This window comes from Muntiacus reevesi, chromosome 13 (assembly GCF_963930625.1).
Source record: "Muntiacus reevesi chromosome 13, mMunRee1.1, whole genome shotgun sequence".
NCBI classification, from domain to species: domain Eukaryota; kingdom Metazoa; phylum Chordata; class Mammalia; order Artiodactyla; family Cervidae; genus Muntiacus; species Muntiacus reevesi.
Window position 1 is genome coordinate 56,490,351 of NC_089261.1, and position 25,277 is coordinate 56,515,627.

A 25,277-nucleotide genomic window follows, 5' to 3' on the forward strand; every position below is an offset into this window, starting at 1 on the left:
GGTGGCTCAGCTGGTAAAGAATCTTCCTGCAGTGTGGGAGACCTGGGTTCAATCCTGGATTGGGAAGATCGCCTGGAGGAGGGAACAGCTATTCCCTCCAGTATTCTGGCCTGAAGAACTCCATGGACTGTATAGTATAGTCCATGGGGTTGCAAAGAGTCAGACATGACTGAGCAATTTTCACTCACCTAGATGTAGAATTGCTGGACCATGAAAGTGAAAGTCGCTCAATCGTGTCTGACTCTTTGGGACCCCATGGATTACACAGTCCATGGATTCTCCAGGCCAGAATACTGGAGTGGGTAGCCTTTCCCTTCTCCAGGGTATCTCCTCAACCCAGGGATCAAACCCCAGTCTCCTGCATTGCAGGTGGATTTCTTTACCAGCTGAGCCACAAGGGAAGCCCAGGAATACTGGAGTGGGTAGTCTATCCCTTCTCCAGCAGATCTTCCTGACCCAGGAATCGAACTGGGGTCTCCTAAATTGCAGGCAGATTTTTTACCTACTGAGCTATCAGGGAAGCCATATGGTAGGTCTATGTTTAATTTTTTGAGGCCCCTTTGTACTGTTTTCCATAGCAATTAGATACCATGTTACAATCCCACCAACAGTGCAATTTAATGCATTTTTTTCGGTGTTAAAAACATAGTAACACACAAGTGTAGAGCTAAAAGAGTAGAGAGTAGTCACAGTAATTGAAATGTTTTACAACAGTTTTAGGAGACAAAGACTGTTTAAAATAACTCCACAGGGACTTCTTTGGCAGTCCAGTGGTTAAGACTCCATACTTCCACTGCAGGGGACACAGTTTTGAATTCTGGCTGGGAAATTAAGATCCCACCTGCTGTGTGTGGGGAGGCGGGTGATGGGGGAGATTCTGACTCCAGAATATACAATGAACTTCTACAATCAGATATCAAAACTGGAAACACCCATTTAAGAAAAAAAAACCCCAATATATCAAATAAGCGATTTTTGTAAAGCACAGTTATTTCCCACCACACTTCTTAACAAGAAGCAATGGGGCTATGACAGTGAGCTTCTAGATGGGACATTCTAGGTCCTGCAAGGGTCTGTCTTGCTTATAGCTAAGGTAAGTGCATATATGCATGCTGACACCAATATCCACCTTCTTGCTAATATGAATCAACACACGTACAAGTTGACGTCTGTGACTGTGCACTACACATATAAATATGGCTTGTTAAAAAATAAGAATTGTTTCCAAATTGACCTCAGAAGACGTGCCCAGAAGGGCACGGACTCACAGAGGGTCTCAGGATGGTTTTTCGATGGAACAAGTTTAAGAATTAACAGGAAACAACAAATTAACTGTTTTGTCATCCCAGGAACCTAGAAAAGACTAGCGCTGGAAAAATCAATGAGCGTAAAACACATTGGCTAGGGCAGAGAGAGAAACTGTTAGAACTGGACAGCTTACAAGGGGGATTATCTCGCGGTGAGGAAATCAGCCACTTTCCAGGGCCAGCCTGTGCTCTGAAATTTTATTCCTGTATGACATTTCCACCCTGCTCAGTCCTGGGATATCTACTTATGAAAGCACTCTCTAAGCTCACGTAAGGAAGGAGAAGCTGGTTCTTAGGATGTCACAGGCAAGAGCTATCAAGTACTAGAGACAGGCAGTCCCCAAGTAAATAAGAAAGTGGCTGGCAATCTGGAAAGTCCATAGGAAGTGATGAGAGGCTCTGTCAAGGAGACTTTTTATGTTCAAAGGTATACACACAAAAAGGAAAAAAGTCATAACTTTTTATAACAATCTGATTAAGTGACAAGCAATGGTTGATATGTTTTTTACAAGCCTGAAATTTAAAAAGACACATACATTGGAGAGTATACTTTTTTATTTTCCCCTAGGCATCTAGAATCCAGAATGTTGGTAAGAAAGGCGGTGTAAAAAAAATCTCTGTCAGAAACTACACATTTAGCCATTTTGAATAAATATTAAAAGCAGATACACACTAGACTTGCAGAGTAAGTACCCAATACTATCTCTATAAATCTTTATTAAATATATTTCTCAATATATTTCACCTAACGAATAGTCAAGTATTGATTTATCACAATTCATGAAACAAAAGTGATTGGTATTTTTCCCCTTCCTGTTTAACTTTCTTTCAGCTGACAGCTCCACTGGTTGAAATACAAATGCATTTAAGTAGGTAGGTTTCTGGGTTAAATAATAAGACTAAAATATAACTCTTATTGAAAATCATGACTTGAGGAATTCTGCTAAAACAGAAAGCAAAACAATCCATACAAGCTTTTAACAATGAGAGATGACAGGGGAAAAAAGATAGTTCAATTATGTCTCAGGTAATCAAAATATTCAGTTTGCCTAAATGGCCCATTCTTCCTAGGATTCTGGAAATTTTACTTTGGGAAACCATTTGATCAGTTATATGGAACAGTCAGGAACATGGAATCCTGGTATTTATTTTAGTTATAAAAAAGGCTCTATTTTATGGATAGCAAGTTAAGAATCCCCAAGAGCTAGAAGAGAAAGTTTTGTTCCCAAAATATCAAATGTAACTTGAGATATAAACTGAGGTCTCTGGTTATGATCTGGACAAATCCCTTATTTAACAGTCTCCAAGGAGTGCTGGTGTGTCATTTCCAGGCTGTTTTCATAAAGATACGTTAGCAGCTGGGTCTCAAGCTGTGAGGGAAGCTTCTCAGGTGGCGCTGGTGGTAAAGAATCCACCTGCCAATGCAGAACATGTAGGAGACATGGGTTCAGTCCCTGGGTCAGGAAGATCCCCTGGAGGAGGAAATGGCAACACACTCCAGTATCCTTGCCTGGAGAATCTCACGGACAGGGAAGCCTGGTGGGCTATAGTCTGAAGGGTCCTAAAGAGTTGGACATGACTGAGCGACTAAGCATGCAGGGTATTTTATCAATGAAGAAACTGAGGCAGAGAACACCCCAGTGTCTTGTCCAGGAGTCAAAGCTTCATCTTTTGATTAGAGTATTTTTTAACTTCCCCACTTTGTCTTACTGTATTACTTGATTATACAATCTTGACTATACATTATACATTCTTTTAAGCACACAAAGTTCCTTTAATATGTATTTTTAATAGGGCAGTGAAACAAGAAATCACCTTTCTTTTAAAGCACAGCATCTAATTCCTGATTAAATCAGACAATGTCAGAAGCCCCCGGAACAGTTCATTTCATGTCTAGAAAAGTCCATGACTTGGGGGAGACGGGGGGCAGGGTTGGAGAAGCATGGGACTGTCTATCTGGAGGAGTCATTTAGACTTCTGTTCCCAGCAGTTTGACTTGGCTAGGTATGCTGAGATGCTCTTCCATTACAAAATATCTAGAAGAACTAATTATTCCACCTTTTCTTTCTCTTAGGAAGTAAGAGAAATTATCAAGGGGGCAAAACAAAACAAAAACAATACCCTAAAACCACCGAGTCCTAACCCCTCTATAGCTAGAGAAGCAAATCCCACTCTAGCTGGAATTCAGAGTCGACACTGAAGGGAGATTGTGCTGTGGCCCATCAGGGAACTGAGCCTGAAACTCTGGGATCTGGTCCGGGATGCAGGGGAGCAGGAGTGTTTCTGGGTCAGCATTGTTCTCAGATGCCAGGTGAAGCAATGCAAATCCTCGTTGGAGAAAAACTTCCTCAAGGAAAGCCCCCAGATCTTTCACAGATTCAGATCAAATCATGTGAGAAATATCTTAAATGCATATAAAAGATAATTCATTACAAGGATGACTTTTAGACTAAGAGCAGACTTCTTGACAAGACAATGGAAGCTGGAAGACAATGGAATAATAACTTCAAAGTGGTTTGAGATAGTAACTGTCAATCTAGAGTTTCAAGACTGAGGTTGAAACAAAGACATGCTTTGATATGCAAGAGCATTTATCCTCAGTAGACCTAGAGTCAAGGAGCTTTTAAATCATCCAAAGAACTCCTCTGAGGTGCAAGGTATAACTTCTATAACTTAATATACACAACTATGACCAAATAAATAAACAGATTTTTTTTTAAAGGAAAGAAAAAAGAAAGTCTTTTGCCGAATGTGCTTGGAAACTGCTGTTCACTTCCTCCTTAACTTTACCCAGAGACACAGCCAACAGAGAAACAGCCAATCAGAGAAGTGGGGTGACACATGACTGTGGCTGACCACACCATCCCTTTCAGCTGGATAAAGTTGATTATTTAAAAGCCTCAGCATGTTTGACTTGGGGTTGACCAAAACCACAGGATGATTCAACACTGTTCCTGTTCTCTTGGTTTTACATCCTGTGGTTTGCTCTTCACTGGTGCCTTTCCAATAAGAGCAATTTCCTAATGAGAAAGTGAGTAATGAGAAGAAACAGACAGATGACATTTATCTTGAGAATAAGACAGGGCTAAGAAGTGTCTAATTTGCATGTCCTTTTCCAACATAGCCAATGAGGGAGAATTTATTCCTCTAGCTCTTTTCCTCTCCCAAACAGTTTTTTTTTTTTTTTTTTTTTGCAATACGTCTACATCACTGTCTGAGAACACTGATAACATTTTGGGACCTTGAGGCTCCCATGAAATCACAGCATAAGACTAGTTACTTCTTTCACCTCTTGTAAGTATAATACATGTTTAGCATCTGTAAATTATTATTAATGTACAAAGAATAAATCTGCTTCCCATTCAACTGTTTATACATCAGCTCATGCTTATTTTAGTCATGAAAATAAGTAATTGGTAAGCATTTATTTTAGCAAGACTTTCAGAAAGGTTTAAATAGCCAAATTAAACTTTTATGTACTGAGATATTTAAGTATCTATGGAGAGTAGGTGACGATGACTACCACAATGCTACTTGAATGTGCATGCAAACTGTACAAGTTCTTGCTGTCTTATAATCTCACAGAGGGGTAGAAGAATCAGAATGTGACTGTGCACGTCCTGGTTTCGCACTCTAGGTAAGGACCCTGGCTCTGTTATACTGTCTCTCTTTAAACTTTTTGCTGCAAGCATGAGAACAGTCCCTAGTGTGAGGAGTCAAAGGGTAAAGCTCCGGTGCCAAGCGGTCTGAGTTGTGTGTCAGCTATGCAGGGAGTTTTCTGGGAACACCAGCTCTTTCAAACCTAATGCCCTTGCAGGAGGCGATTTTGGGTGTAACTTTTCCCACTTGAGGTGGAGACATCTCCATATCACACTGTCAGACCCTCTGAGCTCTTTATTTCCTCTGTTTGTCATCCCACAGGGTAGCTCTTTCCAGAGGCAGAGGGGTGGCCTCTCCCATTTTAGCAATTATATACAATCTTCCAAATTGGATTGTTTATCACTTTATTTCTCCCATGCATAGAATCACTGTCCTCCAGACACTCTGCTTGCGGACGCAAAATATGCCACTGGTACCGGAAGTAGCCCAGTGGGAATCCTGAGCAGAGGATGAGGGCACTTCCTCCATCAACGGCTCCACCCACCTGCGGCCACTGCCCCAAAGACCCAGGCTCTTGTTCCTCTGCAAAGATTCCGACTGAAGCTCGGTGTGGACTTGGGAGAGAGGGCTGGCACATCCTTCTGAGGATCAACTAGCCAAGAAGTCCTCAAAGACTACCTCACCTTGTTTTTCTTGCTGCCTTTCCCACATGGGGTAATTCCAGGGAAAAAGTTGAGTCATCCTGGAGTGTGAAGTCAAGTGGGCCTTAGGAAGCATTACTACAAACAAAGCTAGTGGAAGTAATGGAATTTCAGCTGAGTTATTTAAAATCCTAAACGATGATGCTGTTAAAGTGCTGCATTCAATGCATCAGCAAATTTGGAAAACTCAGCAGTAGCTACAGGACTGGAAAAGGTCAGTTCTCATTCAAGTCTTAAAGGAATGCCAAGGAACATGCCAAGCAATGTTCAAACTACTGCGCAATGGCACTCATTTCACATGCTAGCAAGGTTATGCTCAAAATTCTTCAGGATAGGCTTTAACAGTGCACAACTGAGAACTTCCCGATGTACAAGCTGGGTTTCAAAGAGGCAGAGGAACCAGAGATGAAATTGCCAGCATTCGTTGGATCGTGGAGAAAGCAAGGGAGTTGCAGAAAAACACCTACTTCTGCTTCATTGATTACACTAAAGCTTTGACAGTGTGGATCACAACAAACTGGAAAATTCTTAGAGAGATGGGAGTACCAGACCACCTTACTATCTCTTGAGAAACCTGTATGGAGGCCAAGAAAGAACAGTTAGAACAGGACATGGAACAATTGACTGGTTCCAAATTGGGAAAGTAGTATGACAAGGCTGTATAGTGTCAACCTGCTTTTTTAACTTCTGTGCAGAGTACATCATGAGAAATGCCAGGCTGCATGATTCACAAGCTGGAATCAAGACTGCTAGGAGATTTATCAACAATCTCAGATATGCAGATGATAACACTTTAATGGCAGAAAGTGAAGAAAAACTAAAGAGTCTCCTGATGAGGGTGAAAGAGAAGAATGTAAAAGCTGCCTAAAAACTCAACTTAAAAAAACTAAGATCATGGCATCCAATCCCATCAATTCATGGGGGCAAATAGATGGGGGAAACAATGGTAACAGTGACAGATTTCATTTTCTTGGGCTCCAAAATCACTGTGGATTGTGATTGCAGCCATAAAATTAAAAGACACTTGCTTTTTGCAAGGAAAGCTATGACAAACCTAAACATCATATTAAAAAGTAGAGACATTACTTGGCCAATAAAGATCCGTATAGTCAAGCTATGGGTTTTCCAGTAGTCATGTATGGATGTGAGAATTGAACCATAAAGAAAGCTGAGCACCAAAGAATTGATGCTTTTGAACTGTGGTGCTAGAGAAGACTCTTGAGAGTCCCTTGGATAGCAAGGAGATCAAACCAGTAAATCCTAAAATAAAGCAACCCTGAATACTCATTGGAAGGACTGAAGCTAAAGCTCCAATACTTTAGCCGCCTGATGTGAAAAGCCAACTCACTGAAAAAGACTCTGGGTGCTGGGAAAGATTGAGGACAAGAGGAAAAGTGGTGGCAGAGGATGAGATGGTTAGATGGCATCACTGACTCAATGGACGTGCATTTGAGCAAGCTCTGGGAGATAGTGAAGGACAGGGAAGCCTGGCATACTGCAGTCCATGGGGTTGCAGAGAGTTGGACAAAACTTAGCAACTGAACAACAGCAGCAAAACTTGAGTTGCTGAAGTTACAGGTAGTTGGCATATCTGGTGCCTTGGTGAGGGGAGCAGACTATAGGGCTACCCCTCTAAACATAGCCAAACACAAACATGAAGATCCTGAAGATCTTGTCCTTGTCCTTGTATTTGGTTATGTCCTATGTAATAATGTAATGGTCATGAAACAGTGCAGGACCCTATGGTCCTTACCTCCCCACTGTGTCCCTTACCTGCCTTTTGTCTGTGAAAACCTTTAGTCAAAAATAATAAATTTAATCAGAGAAGTGAGAAATGCAGAAACAAAGGAAAACAGTCAAAGGAGACAAAATAAGAATAATGTAGTCATGAAGCAAAGTCAGGGACCTTTGGTTCTTTCTCAAGGGCTATAGATAATACTTCGAGTCATATCCTATCAGTGGTCTTATGCATATTAGAACGCCAGGGTGAAGAAGCTAATACATGCTGACCAGACCATACCCACGGCATAAGCTGCAACAATTCTGAGAACTGGCCTCAAAGAAATGGGAACAAACAGATCCTGGAACTGAAGATTAACTGTGCCTCAAACAATCAAGACGATGCTGGTCAGACCACCGACAACCAATTTGAAGATGACTGTCAGAGCTAACTGTGCTATTTCTGCAGGTAGCCCCCTCCCTCTGTCTATAAAAGCTCTTGCCACTCTGGACGCCAGTAGGGGGAGAGTAGGCCTTTGGACAGATGTCTGCCACCCACCCACCCCAGTTGCCGGCGTCTGAAATAAAGCAAACTTTCTTTTCCACCAACCTGACTTGTCTCGTAGCTTTTGAGTGGCAAGCAGCAGGACCGCACCTCACTCTTTCAGTAATTGCTGATATTTCAAAAATAAATTCCTGACTTACTGCCAAATCCCCTGCCCCCTGGGGCAGAGGAGAATTCATTCCTATTTCTCTGCTCACCTTGGGCACTACTGATATTTTAGACTGTAGTCGTGTTAGTTTCTCAGTTGTGTCCGACTCTTTGTGACTCCATGGACTGTAGCCCATCAGGCTCCTCTGTCCATGGGATTCTCCAGGCCAGAATACTGGAGTGGGTAGCCTTTCTCTTCTCCAGGGGATCTTCCCAACCCAGGGGTCGAACCCGGGTCTCCTGCATTGCAGGCAGATTCTTTACAGTATGAGCTACCAGGAAGTCCCTGTATTTTAGACAGATAATTGTTTATTGCTGTGGCTATGCTGTGTGTTGTCAAATGTTTAGCGAGCGTAAGCATAGATTCTGGCAGACTGGACACATGGAAGGTCAGACCATGTATAAAAATAGGACTCTGACACACAACCTGCAGCAGCTAGCATAGGACGTCAAACCACAACCTCTATGAATCATCTGCCCCGAGTTGTCAGAACTTAATCAATAACCCCCAGCTTTCCTGATTCATGCCTGGCTTCCAATTTGGGAGCAACCAGAGAAAGCCAAATGTGCTCCCCTGTCCATCCACAGGCTGCCTCCAGTTTACCCACAATGACAACATCTAATCAGGGCATACCCTTTCTTCACCACGAAGCTTCCCACTCCTCTGCCCGACTTTGTCATTATTGTCGTTCAACCACTAAGGCTCCTCTGTCCTTCACTATCTCCCGGAACGTGTTCAAACTCATGTCCATTGAGTCGGTGATTCCATCCCACCATCTCATCCTCTGTCACCCGCTTCTCCTCCTGCCCTCAGTCTTTCCCAGCATTAGGGCCTTTCCGAATGAGTCAGCTCTTCCCAACAGGTGGTCAAAGTATTTGAGCTTCAGCTTCAGCATCAGTCCTTCCAATGAATATTCAGAGTTGATTTCCTTTAGGATTCTCTGGTTTGATCTCCTTGCTGTCCAGGAGACAATCAAGAGTCTTCTCGAGCACCACAATTCAAAAGCATCAGTTCTTCAGCAGTCAGTCTTCTTTATGGTCCAACTCACATCCGTGCATGACTACTGGAAAAACTGTAGCTTTCACTGTATGGACTTTGTTGGCAAAGTGATGTCTCTGCTTTTTAATATGTTGTCTAGGCTTGTCATAGCTTTTCTTGCAAGGAGCAAGTGTCTTTTAATTTGATGGCTGTGGTCACTGTCTGCATTGATTTTGAAATTCAAGAAAATGAAATCTGTCACTGTTTCCACTTTTCCCGGTCTGTTTGCATGAAGTGATGCCTGCCTTTGAGTCTCTGCCAAGTGCAGTGATGGTGGTTGACCCTCTTGCTATAGTGAACTCTGAATAAATTAGCCTGTGATGTAATAAAGTTTTGGGTTTTGTCCCCATTTCCTGACACAGAGTTCATAAGTCTTTGAAGCCAGGTACCTTTTGTATGCTAATGAAATGATGGGCTTACCTTGTGACTTAGGAGTAAAGAATCTGCCTGCCAATGAAGGTGACATTAGTTCAATCCCTGGGTCAGGAAGATCCCCTGGAGAAGGAAATATCAACTCGCTCTAGCATATTCTGGCCTAGGAAATCCCGTGGACAGAGGAGCCTAGCAGGCTACAGTCCATGGAGTGGCAAAAGAGTCACGACTTGGCGACTGAAAACAAACAATGAAATGACTGCTAGCTGGCACTCTCAGGGAGCCATTGGATGGGGACTGGTTGCCAGGGAAACCGACCAGGTGATCATTGTAACTTTCAGTCCCGCTCCCTGACCTCCAGGGAGAGGAAGGGCTGGAGGTTGAGTTAATCACCAATCGTGCCTAAGTAACGAAGCCTCCATAAAATAGTCCTAGTCAAGGAGTTCAGAGAGCTTCTAGGTTGTTGGGAGGGTGACTTACTCAGAGGGCCTGAAAGTTCTGTGTCCCTTCCACCCACCTTAGCTTATGTATCTCTTCCTTCTGCCAATACTGAGGCTCCTCTCTTCATGGGATTCTCTAGGCAAGAATACTGGAGTGGATAGCCATTCCCTTCTCCAGGGGATCTTCCTGACCCAGGACCCAAACCCAGGTTTCCTGAACTGTCGGCGGATTCTTTACTGTCTGAGCCACCAGGGAAGCCCAAGCTTTCTGATAAACCTGTAATCTAATAAGTGATCTGTTTTCCCAGATTATGTTAGCTGTTCTAGAAAATCACTGGACCCAAAGAAGAGGTGCTGGGAACCTCCAATTTATACCCCATCAATTAGAAGCACAGGTGAAAACTTGGACTTGCTTTTGGCATCTGAAGTGGGAGCAGTCTTGTGGGACTGAGTCTTTAAACTGTGGGTTCTCTATTGTCTCTGGGGAGATAGTGTCAGAATTGAATAGAATTTTAGGATACCCACTTGGAGTCTGCATGAACTGGAGAACTACTTGATGTGGGAAAAACCTGCACACATCTGGTGTCAGAACTGAAATGAGTACAGGAAAGTGTAGCTAACTTTTACAGAATTTGCATGTGGTTCCATCATTTTTGCCCATCACATAATTCTAATGAGCTAGAAAACATGACCTTTAGGGAGTGGACACAGAATAGCTAAATTCTGACTGTAGAGTAGTGGTGAGGTCAGAAAGAACAGGGTGTTGTGGCCTATAATTGGGGGCATTTTTAGTTGTTGGGGGGCTGGAGGGAGGAGAAGAAAGAGACTGAGTATATAGAGACTATTTCACATTGTTTCCAAGATGCAAACATGATTATTAAAAATAAGAATCCTTATTATATTTTCCACCAGCATATATAAACTAGTTTACATAAAATGTCTCATTTGACCCTCACAAAATTTTGTGGGTATTCACAATTGAAGTTTTTTTTATTACTGTTATTATTACTGGCTGCACTGGGTCTTTGCTGTGATAAGCGGGCTTCTATACGTGTGGTCCACGGGCTTAGTTGCTCTACAGCACGTGGGATCTTATTAATAGTTCCCTGACCAGGAATCGAACCTGCATCCCTGGCATTACAAGCTCAGAGTCTTAACGACTAGACCACCATGGAACTCTCACAACAGAGGGGCTTATATTTTAAATTATTTTGCTTTGCAATATTGTGATGGTTTTTGCCATACATCAATATGGATTGACCATAGGCACACATGCGTTACCCACATCTTGAATCCCTCCCTTCTCATCTCCCTCTTCACCCAATCCCTCCAGGTTGTCACAGAGCACCTGCTTTGGGTGCCCTGCATCCTACATCATATTTCCAGTGGCTATCTATTTCACCTATGGTAATGTAATGTAATTCTGATTTTGAATACGATTTTATCCCTGATCTCGGAGACCAGGTATCTTAGGATACCTTCACGGGGTTGCATGGGAGTTACCGTGAATGGTCCAGGCTTCCCTGTCCTCCCCAGCATCTGACTCACACCCAGCCATCCCCAGCATCACCGCCGGGACCCTATTCCTGGATATCAGCACCAGCAAAGTCTCATACCTTGATGTGTAGAGCAAATGACCGTGAGTTCCTGGCTTATGTCTCCAGACCGTCTTACAGGAATCAGAAGCTCCCCAGCATCCTCCTCTATTTTGTATTCTGCCTCTGGAATATAAACTGTTGATTCTAGAAAAGAGGATAGATAACTTTTTAGCAAGACTTAAGTTTGATTGGTGATATTGGTGATATTTCAACCTGAGTGGAAATGTGCATAATCTTGACCTCTATATATTCCAACTCTATGGAATATAGTAAGAATAGGAAATATCTGTCATTAAGTGGAACTGGAGAGGTAGTGAAATTAAGTTTAGGAGGTTCCCTTTGAAATGTTAAAAGGGTTATCCAGCACTGAAATGGGAAGGAATATCAGCAATTTGGTTTCTTTTTTGGAGGTCACATTTTAGGTTTTCTAAATAAAGATCACAGATTTCTGTGTTTTACTTTTAATGTTTATTTTTTCAAATGCTTTTGAACAATCAAGTCATCTATTCATGAGTATAAAGAAATGTTTTCTGCTTTATTCAACACACATTTGATTCAACACTTATCAAGCAGACACCATGGATAAGACACAGGGCTGAGAAAAATAAGCTACTCATTCTGCTCTTAATTCTTAAGATAATATTCCCATTGAAATTTTCTGAGCTGGATGTGTGTGTGTGAACACCTGTTACATTACTGTTCTCTGTCATGCAGTTTGGGATGTAAAAACATACACATAGGCATCATCAGAACAGTTGCTGCAATATGAGTATGAATACTGGTCATTTCTTGATGTGTACTATTTTTCTTGGGGGTTTTCAATGTTTTCCAAGGCTTTACATTAAGAATGCAATGCATAGTTGAAATACCTGTGTTTGTTTTTAAAAAAATAAAAATTTGAAGTGGATTGTTTCTACTCATAGAATCAAGTGGCGAACTGAGTGACTTTCTGAGTCAAACCACATTTAATAGACTGAAATATCTCCTCTGTATATATACATATATTTATTTATATTTTATATATATATATGTGTATATATATATATACACACACACACACACAGTGCCCAGTCTGCTCAGTCATCTCCGACTCTTAGCGACCCCATGGACTGTAGCCCACGAGGCACCTCTGTCCATAGGATTCTCCAGGCAAGAATACTGGAGGGGGTTGCCATGACCTCCTCCAGGGGATCTTCCTGACTCAGGGATAGAACCTGCGTCTCTTGGCAGACAGATTCTTTACCACTGCGCCATATGCACATACACAAATTCTTCCTCTTGACAATGGAAGCATGAAGGAAAAATACTGTAGTACACCATCTGTTCTTCTTTTGGAACTGAGTTTGGGCTTCCCTGTGGCTCAGTTGGTAAAGAATCTGCCTGCAATGTGGGAGACCTGAGTTCAGTCCCTGGGTTGGGAAGACCGTTTGGAGAAGGGAAAGGCTACCCACTCGAGTACTCTGGCCTGGAGAATTCCATGGACTGTATAGTCCATGGGGTTGCAGAGTCAGACACAACTGGGTGACTTTCATTTTGCTTCACTACAAGTTTACCCAGAATTCAATGTGGAATTATCTAGTTATTCATATGTTAATTTTTTTCTCCTTTATTTTCCTGCCTAAAATGATCTCAACAGATGTTGGTATCAGTCTTTAGAAAACACTGGTCCTGATTACAGAGGGAAAAGACCGGTGATCATTTTCATTCTGCCATTTTACCCCCCTGTGGTATTCTACTGTCTGGACATCTCTAGATTCAAAGGATTGTCACCATGGAAGAAGCTAAAAGTAATGTTAATGTTAAGTGAAAAAAACCGATACGTTGGGACTCAGTTATCCAGTCACGTTCTCTATTTTCCCATTCTGAAAAGCCTGCTCCTATCCATCTATAAATCCAAATCCCATTTTATTCTTCAAGACTCAGCTGGAATCCTGCCTACTACAAAAAGCTTAATAGTTTGAAATGATGGTGATCTTTCCAGTTTCTTAGCTCATAACACTGTTTTTGCCATGTACCCTCACATGTAACTTTCTTAATTGATTAATGTGTTTAAACATTGTTATCAACAAAACTAATGAAATACCTTCATTGGGTGGTGAGGGCCATGATTTCTATTTTTGTCTACTGGAGTGCCAAGCATGTGAAAAACAGTGTTTCTCAAATTGTGTTCCAAGAAAACTAGAACTTAAAGATTTTAAAAGATATTCCTTGGGTACGGCAAATTAAAAAAAAAAATCTACATTCTAATTTGAGAAAACTGGTTAAACAAAGTCAAACAGATTTCTTTTTTTTTTAATTGAGATATAATTGATTTACAATGTTGCCTTAGTTTAAACAGGTTTCTTTGTAGAAGAGTTTTCTCAGGAACCTAATAAGCAAGTGTGAATTATGAAGCTTCAAAGGAGATATTTGAAAAGTTTCCTAGACTTCTTTGGTCCATGGAAAGTTTACTGACCATACTGTATAAATTGTATTATATTTTCTGCTCTGCAGTTTGGGGCATGCAGATACGGGGGATTCTTCAACGATTCTTAAGTCATTTAACTAAGACTTCCTTTCTGATAGTTAAATCACCCACTTCTGGGGGGTATGCAAATTCTTTCAGTTCTCATGATAATCGATATGTCTAACATTCAGATGTGAATACTGAAATTCTCTTTTAGGACCTATTCTTCTACTTTCACAAAAAGGAGCAGGAAAAAAGTCACAATCACTGGCTAATTACTTTTCTTTTTTAATTTCTCTGGGGAGGTATTTACTGAATGAATGAACCAATAATGAACTGATGAATTCAAGAGTTATGTAGAGCTATAACAGAACTTTGTGGAACGCATTCTAAAGTGAATCAGTTGGCTGGTTCCCAGCAGCCGAATCTAGGGTGAGGGATATGTGAGGTCCCCACCTGATCTGGTGGGGAGCTCCCAGAAAAATTGTGAGAAGATGGAGCAAGCCCTGAGGCTTAGCCATTTGGGGTCAAAGCTGTGTCATACTGCGTGTGCGGAAAACTGGGAGGGAGGATTGGGCATTTGTTACAGTAAGTTTGGCCAAGTCTTGTCTGTTTCACTCTCCTACATCCCTATTCAAAGATCCTAAAAACAAAGAAAAATGACTGCATTGAGGTGCGTTACTTAATTTGAAATCCTAAGTGATATGAATGTGTCCAGTGGCTTATGGAGCTTGGTGGAGGTATAAATACCTGAAATGAACCCAGGAACCCATTAATAGATTGTACCAATAGGAATCACATACCGTCTTCAGGGTCCACAATTTCAACAATTGCCATTTCTGGAAACTCCAGTACAGCCCTGACAGGGTTTGTCAGAATGATCTGGAAGGTCTCTGAAGCCTCGTATTCATTGTCTGATAGAATTCTCACTTTCCACGTGGCTGTAGTCTGTCCGGGATTGAACTGGACTTCTTTCTGGGCCTTTCCTTTAAAATCTTTATCTTTTTTTGCAGTTTCATCTTTCGTTACAATGCCTGAACAAAAATCAGGAAACTATGAATATAAAGCCAACTGAAGGGAGGTTTTCACAGTGGGTTCTACTGTTGATGAAATGCTAACAGCACAGAAATTGCTTCTTTCAATGTTCTCAGCAGACACTTATAAGCTAAATATATATTTTGGCTGTGTGGCATGTGAAATCCCAGATCCCTAACCAGGGACCGAACCCAGGTCACAGCAGTGAAAGTCTGGAATCCTAACCACGAAGCCACCAGAAGTTATCACTTTTGTGATTTTTTTTGGATTGAAATATAGTTGATTTACAATATTGTGTTAGTTTCCCATGTATAGCAAAGTGGTTCAGTTATATATATCTATAATATATATTTCAGATTATTTCTGATTATATGTTACCATGAGATATGGAATATAATTTCCTGTGATATACAGTAACTTCTTGTTGCTAATCTAGTTTATGTATAGCTGTTTGTTAATCCCATACTCCTAACTTATCCCTCCTCACTTCCTTCCTCCTTTGGTAACTATAAAGTTACTTTCTGTGTCTGTGAGCCTGCTTCTATTTTATATATCGTTTCATTATTTTTTAGATTTATTATTTACTACTTATAGATGTATTTCATTATTTTTTAGATTCTATACATAAATGATATAACACAGTATTTGTCTTTCTCTGTCTGACTTACTCAACCAAGTACAATATTCTCTAGGTTCATTCACGTGGCTGAAAATGACATTGTTTCATTCTTTTTTAGTGGCTGAGTAATTCATGCATTGGAGAAGGAAATGGCAACCCACTCCAGTGTTCTTGCCTGGAAAATCCCAGGGACAGCAGAGCCTGGTGGGCTGCCGTCTATGGGGTCGCACAGAGTCGGACACGACTGAAGTGACTTAGCAGCAGCAATATTGTATATACATGTACTCACATATATATATACTATATGTAGTATATGTACTACATCCTCTTAATCCAGTTGTCTTTTGATAGGCACTTGGGCTGTTTCCACAATCTTGGCTATTGTAAATGGTGCTGCTAGGAACACTGGGGTACCTGTATCTTATCGAATTAGAGTTATGAACTACTTTTGGCTAAGAGAGTGTGTCTAAGCAGAGAGGCAGACAAAAAGAGGACTGACAGAAAAAGGGAACAGGCATTCATAAAATAAGGATATTTTATGAAATGTCTCCTGAGAGCATCTGATGTGCCACACTCTGCTGGATGCTTGGGATTCAGAAACGAGGATGAAAATGCCCCAGCTCCAGAAAGCTCAGAGTCTCTGTGAGCGAGGAGAGGAACAGGCTGAGCTCACTCCATCTTGAAAAAGAAGGAAACCCGATCTTGCCCTTTCAGTGAGCTTTGGACTATATGCCTGGTAGCCATGCGGATAACATACGTACAGCCGAACTGGCCTCCCAGACTGATAAACACCAGATTCCATACCCAGGTTTCCCATTGCCAAAAAGAGGGAGGTGGGAGGGGGGATTGGGATGGGGAACACATGTAAATCCATGGCTGATTCATGTCAATGTATGGCAAAAACCACTACAATATTGTAAAGTAATTAGCCTCCAACTAATAAAGATAAATAAATGTGAAAAAAAAAGAATGTAATAACCCCCTGTGCAGTCAATCAGCTTTGTAATCTTCATGGTGTAGGCTACAATGAATACATAACCACCTGACCCTTCTGATTGTGAATCACGGCTGTAACCTGATTGTGTCTCCCTTTAACACTTTCCAGGCTCGGTTTAAGAAATCTGGGATGTGGGCTTGAGCAGTACACTTAAGGTATGTAAGGTTTTCACATAAGTTGGTCGGGGTCCTTGGCTAAGAGGAGACTCTGCCTTGGGCCCGCCGGTGTAATAAACTGCATTCTACTATCTGCATTGTCCTTCTGAGTGAGTTGTTTCCCGAAACGCGTGGCTACAACATCTGTACTCTAGAATGTGAACCCCATGGAGTTCAGACCTTGGGCTGGTTGTTTCACTGGAGGACTCCTAGTGACTACAACAGTGCTGGGCATTTTTGAGTTAATATTTTGTATCCGATCATTTCTTCAATCTCTGAGAGTATTTATTGTTTAGTCTCTAAGTCGAGTCTAACTGTGACTCCATGGACCATATCCCGCCAGACACCTCTGTCCATGGGATTTCCCAGGCAAGAATACTGGAGTGGGTTGCCATTTCCTTCTGTAGGGGATCTTCTGACCCAGGGATTGAATGTATATCTCCTGCATTGCAGGCAGATTCTTTACCACTGAGCCACTTGGGAAGCCTTTCTGGGAGGATAACTACAGGTTATTTTCTCAGACAGACATTTAGTCATGGTGGCTTAATCTTTCATGCATTTACTGATTTTTTTGTCTTAATCTACTGATGTGTTTCTTTTGTGTGTGATAAAAAAAAACAACAAACCTTTGTAGTCATATTTTTTTAAAGAAAAACTTCATTTTTACTTATTTATTTATTTGGGATCTTAGTTCCCTGACCAGGGGTTGAACTCATGTCCCTGCAGAGGAAGAGCAGAGCCCCTATCACACTCACTAGACTGCCAAGGATTTCCCATATGTGTGATTTTTTTAACCACTTAAAAAATTGAAGCATAGTTACTTTACAGTGTTGTGTGCTTACTGATTTTTGATGGTGAGAAAATTGTTAGTAATTTTCTAGACAATTAGGGCACCGTTGGTGGAGATGGAGAGCTGGGAATAGATTTCAGCAGTGTTAGGAAATAGGAACTAACAAATTACTGAAGCGAATGAACAACAACACAGTAGTTTTAAAATGACCACGGTGAGTGGTTAAGACTCCACCTTTCAATGCAGAGAACATGGGTTCGATCCCTGTTTAGGGAATTAAGATCCAACATGCAGCATGAGGCAGCCAAAAATAAATAAATACATTAAAAAAAATCAAGGGGCTTCCCCGGTGGCTCAGTGGTAAAGAATCTGCGTGCGGATGCAGGAGACGTGGGTTCGATCCCTGGTCTGGGAAGATGCCCCATGACGCAGAGCAGCCAGGGTAGTTAGTGCGTCATGACTATTGAGCCTGTGCTCTAGAGCCTATCAAACCCAAATACTGAGGCCGTGTGCTGCATCTACAGAAGCCCAGCACCCTTGAGTCTGTGCCCCACAAAAAGAGAAGCTGGCATACAGCAGCTAGAAAGTAGCCCTCCCTCGCTACAGCTAAAGAAAGGCCCGAGCAGCAATGAAGACCCAACACAGCCAAAAATAAGTAGTTATTTAAAAATCAAGAAAAATACTCAGTGTGAGATACAAGGGTGGCAGATGGTAGCCCCTCAAGCCTGAATTGATCCTCCCTGCCCCACAGAATGTTCAAGAGGTATTCTAATATCATTTGGCTTTGATTTGACACCCCAGTGAATACCCAATGGAGCACAAACATCCATGTCTCATCACGGCAGGCCTCATTATAAGGTTTAGATTCTGCAGTTGTTTGAATGTGTGAAATCAGATATCATGACCTGACACCAGTTATCACAAAAAAAGCTTTACATAAAATGAGCTTCATAACCCCTTTGCCATTCTCTCTGTCTCATTCTCAGAGAATCTGATCTCATATAAAAGATACCCAAAGCTCTAATGTGTGAAAATAATTTCCAGGATAGAAGAGCTGGAGACGACTTTTCAAAAGTGTTGAAGAAAGTCTGCATTAATCCTGGTTTGGTAACTGAGAATGGATGTCCAGTTTTGAAGCGCCTCCTTTGGTCCCATGTTGAGGTGAAGAAGATATGGAAGAGGGGTGTATCCTCAGCTACACTTTATTTTTACTCATTTTTAAAAATTGGAGGACAGTTGTACAATATTATATAGGTTAAAGATGTACTGTGATGTACATGTACAAAATAGCCACAATTTTTAAAGGTAATTCTCCATTTATAGTTGTTATAAAATATTTGCTATATTCCCCATGTTGTACAGCATATCCTTTTAGCTTATTTTACATGTAATAGTTCATATCTCTTACTCCTCTATCCCTATACTGCTCCAACCACTACAGATAACCTACTAATTTGTTCTCTGTATCTGAATGGTTTATCTTTTGTTATATTCACTAGCTTGTCTATATATATAGTGTCTATATAGATATCAGTTCAGTTCAGTCACTCAGTTGTGTCCGACTCTTTGCGACCCCGTGAATCGCAGCACGCCAGGCCTCCCTGTCCATCACTAACTCCCGGAGTTTACTCAGACTCATGTGCATCGAGTCGGTGATGCCATCCAGTCATCTCATCCTCTGTCGTCCCCTTCTCCTCCTGCCCCCAATCCCTCCCAGCATCAGCGTCTTTTCAAATGAGTCAACTCTTCACATCAGGTGGCCAAAATATTGGAGTTTCGGCTTCAGCATCAGTCCTTCCAATGAACACCCAGGACTAATCTCCTTTATATATATCTACACACACACACACACATGTACACACAACACGTCTTTATCCATTCATCTTTTGGTGGACACTTTGCTTGCTTCCATGACTTGACAATTGTAAATAATGCTGCTAAGAACATTGGGGTGCATGTATCTTTTTGAATTAGAGTTTTTGTTTTTTCTGGGTACATACTCAAAAGTGGAATTGCTAGGTCATATGATAGCTGTATTTTTAGTTTTCTGAGAAACTTCCATACTGTTTTCTTCAGTGTTCAGCCAGAGTTTAAACAGAGCTAGTGAGCACTGCTATATAAATTGTGTGGACAGGTGGCTGCTTACTTAATTTTTGGTTGGTACTGGCTACCAGGTGCTAAGGATATAACGTTGAATCAGGTCCGGCCACCACTACCACGAAGGGGTTTGCAAGTCTGTGGGGGAGATAAAGAGGTGATATCAATTCTGATGTATGAAAGCCATGAAAGAATAACGGAAGGTAATATTACTGAGTATTCCATGTGTGCTAGGGACCATGCAAAGTCAAGGACCCTTAGTTCCTTCTCAAGGGCTATAGATAATATTCTAAGCCATATCCTGGGAGCTGCCTTATAGATGCTGCTGGAAGAAGTTAACTACAAGATGACCAGACAGTAGCCATGGCATAAGCTGCCACAATTCTGAGAATTGGCCTCAAGAAATGGGAACAAATCCACTCTGGATCTGATGATTAACTGTTCCTAAAACAATCAAGATGATGCTGGTCAGACCACTGATGGCCAATTTCAAGAAGACTATCAGAGCCGACTGGGCTGTTCCCTCCCTCTATCTATAAAAGCTCTTGTCCCCAGATTGTCAGGGGGCAGTTGGCCTTTGGACAGGCATCAGCACCTCCTCCCACCTCCTCTATTGCTGGCATCGAAAATAAAGCGAACCTTCCTTTACACTCACCTGGCTTCTTTATGGACTTTTGAGTGGTGAGCAGCCAGACCCTGTGTTCAGTAACAGATTTTGGCACTCTGCTAACATTTAGACTACTAACCCCAGCATCAGGTAGGCTGAGGGGCTTAGGAGGGCTTCCTAGAGCCCTGAGTAAGGTATAGATTCTCTTCTGTGGTTTGACATGTTTGTTTGTTTTTTAATATTTATTTATGTATTTTTTTGGCTGCAACAGGTCTTAGATACATGTGGACTCTAGTTACTTGACCAGGCATCAAACCCAGGTCCCCTACCTTGGGAGTGTGAAATCTAAGCCACTGGAGCACCAGGGAAGACCCTGATGCCTTTTTAAGTGGCATTTTAGAGAACAAAAGAGCTGACTGTAGTTCACATAGCAACAAATATTGGGTGACTGCCATATGTCCCAGGCTGTTTTGAGGGTTGACCATCATCCAAGATGTAGTTCCTGCCCTTTTGGAGCTGGAAATCTGCTGAGGGAAACAGTGGACAGTTGGACCTGAGATGCCTGTCAGGGATGGTTAGTGCTCTGAAGAAGCAAAGAAGCAGGGCATGGAGATAGTGTATAAGGAGATGCTGAATCAGATAGGAAGACCTTTGCACTTCTCTGAAGAGTTTAGTGACAGTTGGACAGTGAAGAAAGCCGAGCATCAAAGAATTGATGCTTTTGAACTGTGGTGTTGGAGAAGACTCTTGAGAGTCCTTCAGACTGCAAGGAGATCCAACCAGTCCATCCTAAAGGAAATCAGTCCTGGGTGTTCTTTGGAAGGACTGATGCTAAAGCTGAAACTCCAATACTTTGGCCACCTGATTCAAAGAATTGACGCACTGAAAAAGCCCCTGATGCTGGGAAAGATTGAGGGCAGGAGGAGAAGGGGATGACAGAGGATGAGATGGTGGATGGCATCACTGACTCGATGGACATGGGTTTGGGTGAACTCTGGGTGTTGGTGATGGACATGGAGGCCTGGCGTGCTGCGATTCATGGGGTCTCAAAGAGTCGGACACGATTGAGCAACTGAACTGAACTGAGGAGTTTAGTTCCTCTACAAATATTCAAATGACTCTGGGAAGATGGACAGTTTTTCCCCCTGAGTTAGACAGGATGTAAAAATTCCTCTTGACATAAAAACCCAAATCTTTGCCTATGAGACATCCCCAAAATAAAGAATTGTGGAGACAGAACCCTACAAGAGAAGGGAAGTGTGTTTCAGCTGAAGTTCTTGGCAGAAAGTTCCCCTGTGTGTTGATGAAGTAACCTCTGGGAAGTAACTGAGACCAAGGGCCATGCAGAAATCACGGTGCTCTCTGGTTGACCTCATCTCCTAGGAGAACGGTCCTAACTGAGACACCCTGAGCCTGGAGAATAGATCTGGGAAAAGCTTGCCTTTCCTTGATTGCCTGTTCCCAGCCATCTCCCTCCTGGCTTCTCTCCAGTGGTTTTGGCAGGACTCTAATTAGACCCCAAAGGTCTTGGAAATTCGCAACGTACACTTGTTAAAATGAAGGCATTTTATTGTCTTCTATTTGTCTTCACAACAGATTGTGAAAAAGATAAAATGATCTCCGAAACTTCTGGCAGATAGAGATGGTATAAAAACGTAATGCATCTTTAGAGCAATTACTGCTAATTATTAGTGATGATAATGGGATGTATTATGTAGGCATTATATATCCATTTACCCCAAAGAGGCATAGATCTTTGTAGAACACAGAAAAATTTCACACTGTACACATATTGGAGGAATTTATAACCTGATAGCAGAGTGGAAACAATTATACATAATCAAAAAAAAATAGCTACAACTAAACATAATAATGTGTCATGTACCCATAAGTAATTTTTTAAAAGAAATAGCTAGAACTGAGCATAATAATGTATTCTATGCTTAAAAATAATTTTGAAATAAACTGAGTGATTTGGGGATTGTGGTATACGGTTATGAAATGTCTTAATTTTCCTAGAGTCCTTCGACTTGAAAGAGAAAGGGGGGAAATAGAAGAAGAAAAAATTGCCATATATAAACCTGTAACTCACATGGAGTGAAAACCATGGCATAATTTCACACATTAATTTTTTAGAGGTTCCCCCAGATCTGTTACTGATTCTCTTCCAATCTATTCTCTTATACTTAGTTTTAAGCCTTACTTTCATGTTTCTGTTACCTTTGGCCAACAAGCAACTCAAAGTTACTTACTGATAAAGGATGTTTCTCCAAGGGATCCTCTGCGTGTCAGGGTCACTTCTAAGAACATGGAGTCTTCATCCACAATGTAATACTCTTTCTCTAATGCAATGCAAGCCCAGGAAAGCTGGAAAGGCTGATTTGTTAGTTTATTTCCTCCTGTAATTGACAGGGGTCAAAGAGATGTTAGATGAACTATTGGATGAAAAAATATGAATGACCGAAGTTTGCATTTTGCTTCTGATGTCGAGTTTTTAAAAATAAGTGCTCACTTTTATATAGAGAGGAAAAGGGTTTTGCTTTTTTTATAGTGCAATGAGCACCATTTAGAGCCCTATTTCCCCTGCTTGGTGTGGGATTATTACTGTGGGTCTGTTCCTGAAAGGCCTAAGGCACCAGATTTCTAAAGGGCTTCCCTGTTGGCTCAATTTGTAAAGAATCTGCCTGCAGTGCAGGAGACCTGGGTTCAATCCCTGGGTTGGGAAGATCCCCTGGAGAAGGGAATGGCAACCCACTCCAGTACTCTTGCCTGGAGAATCCCAAGGACAGAGGATCCTGGCGGGCTACAGTCTATGTGGTCACAGGAGTCTGACACGACTTAGTGACTAAACTACTACTAAAACTCGGCAGCTTAATTTTAATTTTCAAAAGATTTTTTTGGTGTGGACCATTTTTAAAGTCTTCATTGAATTTGTTACAATATTGCCTCTGTTTTATGTCTTGGCATTTTGGCTGTGAGGCATGTGGGATCATAGCTCCCTGACCAAGGATTGTACCTGTGCCTCCTGCATTGGAAGGTAAAGTTTTAACCACTGGACTGCCAGGGAAGTCCCAAGCTTGGTTGTTTAAAATTCAGTTCATTTAACATCTCCATCCTTCCCTTGGTCTCCATCCTTCCCTTGCTGCCTCCCTTGTTTGCTTCCTTTCTCCATGCCTCTTTGCTTGGCTTTCTTCCTCTGCCCTCTGATTTAATACTTTGTATTATTTGTGTATCCATTTGCTCCCACACTGGTCTAGAGGTTCCTTGAAGACAGTGCCCACTATATATTTTCTTATTCTATCACTATAGAAACCTAGTAATGTGTCTTGAACTCAGATGTGTAAAAGTCTAAAAATTCTGCAAGTAGAGGGCAGGAGACAAGGCTATAAGGTCTCTATCTGATTTTATCTCACCCACACTAGGTCACAGGTCTCTGTTGATGGTCAGCCTTATTGGCGATGTGCAATGTGTACATTATACAACATTCAAAAAAACTAAGATCATGGTCCCATCACTTCATGGCAAATAGATGGGAAAACAATGGAAACAGTTGCTTTATTTTCTTGGGCTCCAAAATCACTGCAGACGGTGACTGCAGCCATGAAATAAGAAGATACTTGTCCCTCGGAAGAAAAGTTATGACAAACCTAGACAGCATTTTAAAAAGTAGAGACATCACTTTGCTGACAAAGGCCCATATTAGTCAAAGTTATGGTTTTTCCAGTAGTCATGTATGGATGTGAGAGTTGGACCATAAAGAAGGTTGAGTGACAAAAAATCAATGCTTTTGAATTGTGGTGTTGGAGAAGAATCTTGAGAGTCCCTCGAACCTCAAGGAGATTCAACCAGTCCATCCTAAAGGAAATCAGTCCTGAATATTCATTGGAAGGACTGATGCTGAAGCTGAAAGTTCAATACTTTGGCCACCTGATGCGAAGAACTGACTCATTTGAAAAGACTCTGATGCTGGGACAGATTGAAGGAGGGAGGAGAAGGGGACAACAGAGGATGAGACTGTTGGATGGCAACACTGACTACATGGACATGAGTTTGAGCAACCTCTGGGAACTGGTGATGGACAGGGAAGCCTGGTGTGCTGCAGTCCATGGGGTTGCAAAGAGTTGGACATTACTGAGCAACTGAACTGAACTGAACTGAACTGAATGTTCTAAAAAGAGAATGTAAGCTCATAATAGGCGATGGGAGTAAAGAGGGAGCAACATGCACCCTCCATGTGCCAGGCACTGAGCTAGGCAGTATAGTTTGCAAACAAAAAAGAAAAGGCAGAGGCAAACAAGATGAAGGAGACAGGAGTCAGTGAGCAGGCACTGACCAGACCCACTAGGACAAGGAAAGCGCCTGAGTGAACAAAAGGTGAACTTTGGGAAAGGAATGATTTAAAAAGCAACAATTAAAATAATAATGGAGAAAAACAACCAAATGTGGAATTTATAGTTTGCTGAGTTTGAAAGGCATAATGCATTTATGTTTCACAATTATATCCTATTAGGTTAAAAAAAGGAATCATACAAAAAGTATTTTATTTAAATACTGTATTCAGGAATATTTCATTTTGATATAAATGATTTATTAATTCTTTCAAAAATGCAATGATTTAAAAATTAAGTTTTAAAACCCCAAAGAAGAGATTATACATGCCTGAAGACAACTGTGACAATGAATTTAATGAAAGCAGATGCTCAAATAGGCAAAATCAAATACTGAAGGATAAAGTAGCAGCCATTGTCAAATGTTAGTGGTTTATGACCCTGAACTTGGAAAAAGATTTAACTGAATAGGATATTTGATCTTAAATATTTAATAATTACCCAATAAAAATGTAATGTTGCATATACTTTTGTTTCTATTACTCCATGCCATTTTCAAATAACTTCATTGTCATAAGCATTTAGCTTCTATGGCTACCTGCATAATATAACTTGATAATGTATTTGAACTCCATAAGCACCTATTCGTCATGCATTTGGAAATAAAACCTATAACTAACGATTGTCGCAAAGTGTCAGTTTATGTCATTAGTCA

The 25,277-nt window shown here is 41.3% G+C and overlaps 1 protein-coding gene across 1 annotated transcript in view; it reads right to left on the reverse strand.

Moving 5' to 3' along the window:
* The window catches only part of FREM3 (FRAS1 related extracellular matrix 3), a 97,017-nt gene that overhangs the window by 16,161 nt on the left and 55,579 nt on the right, over nt 1-25,277 (reverse strand). Inside the window, exons 3-5 of the mRNA XM_065903802.1 lie at nt 22,487-22,633; nt 14,738-14,968; nt 11,507-11,632 (exon numbers count right to left, since the gene is read on the reverse strand). Of these exons, the coding sequence (XP_065759874.1) occupies nt 11,507-11,632; nt 14,738-14,968; nt 22,487-22,633 (504 nt within the window). The remainder of the gene's footprint in view (nt 1-11,506; nt 11,633-14,737; nt 14,969-22,486; nt 22,634-25,277) is intronic.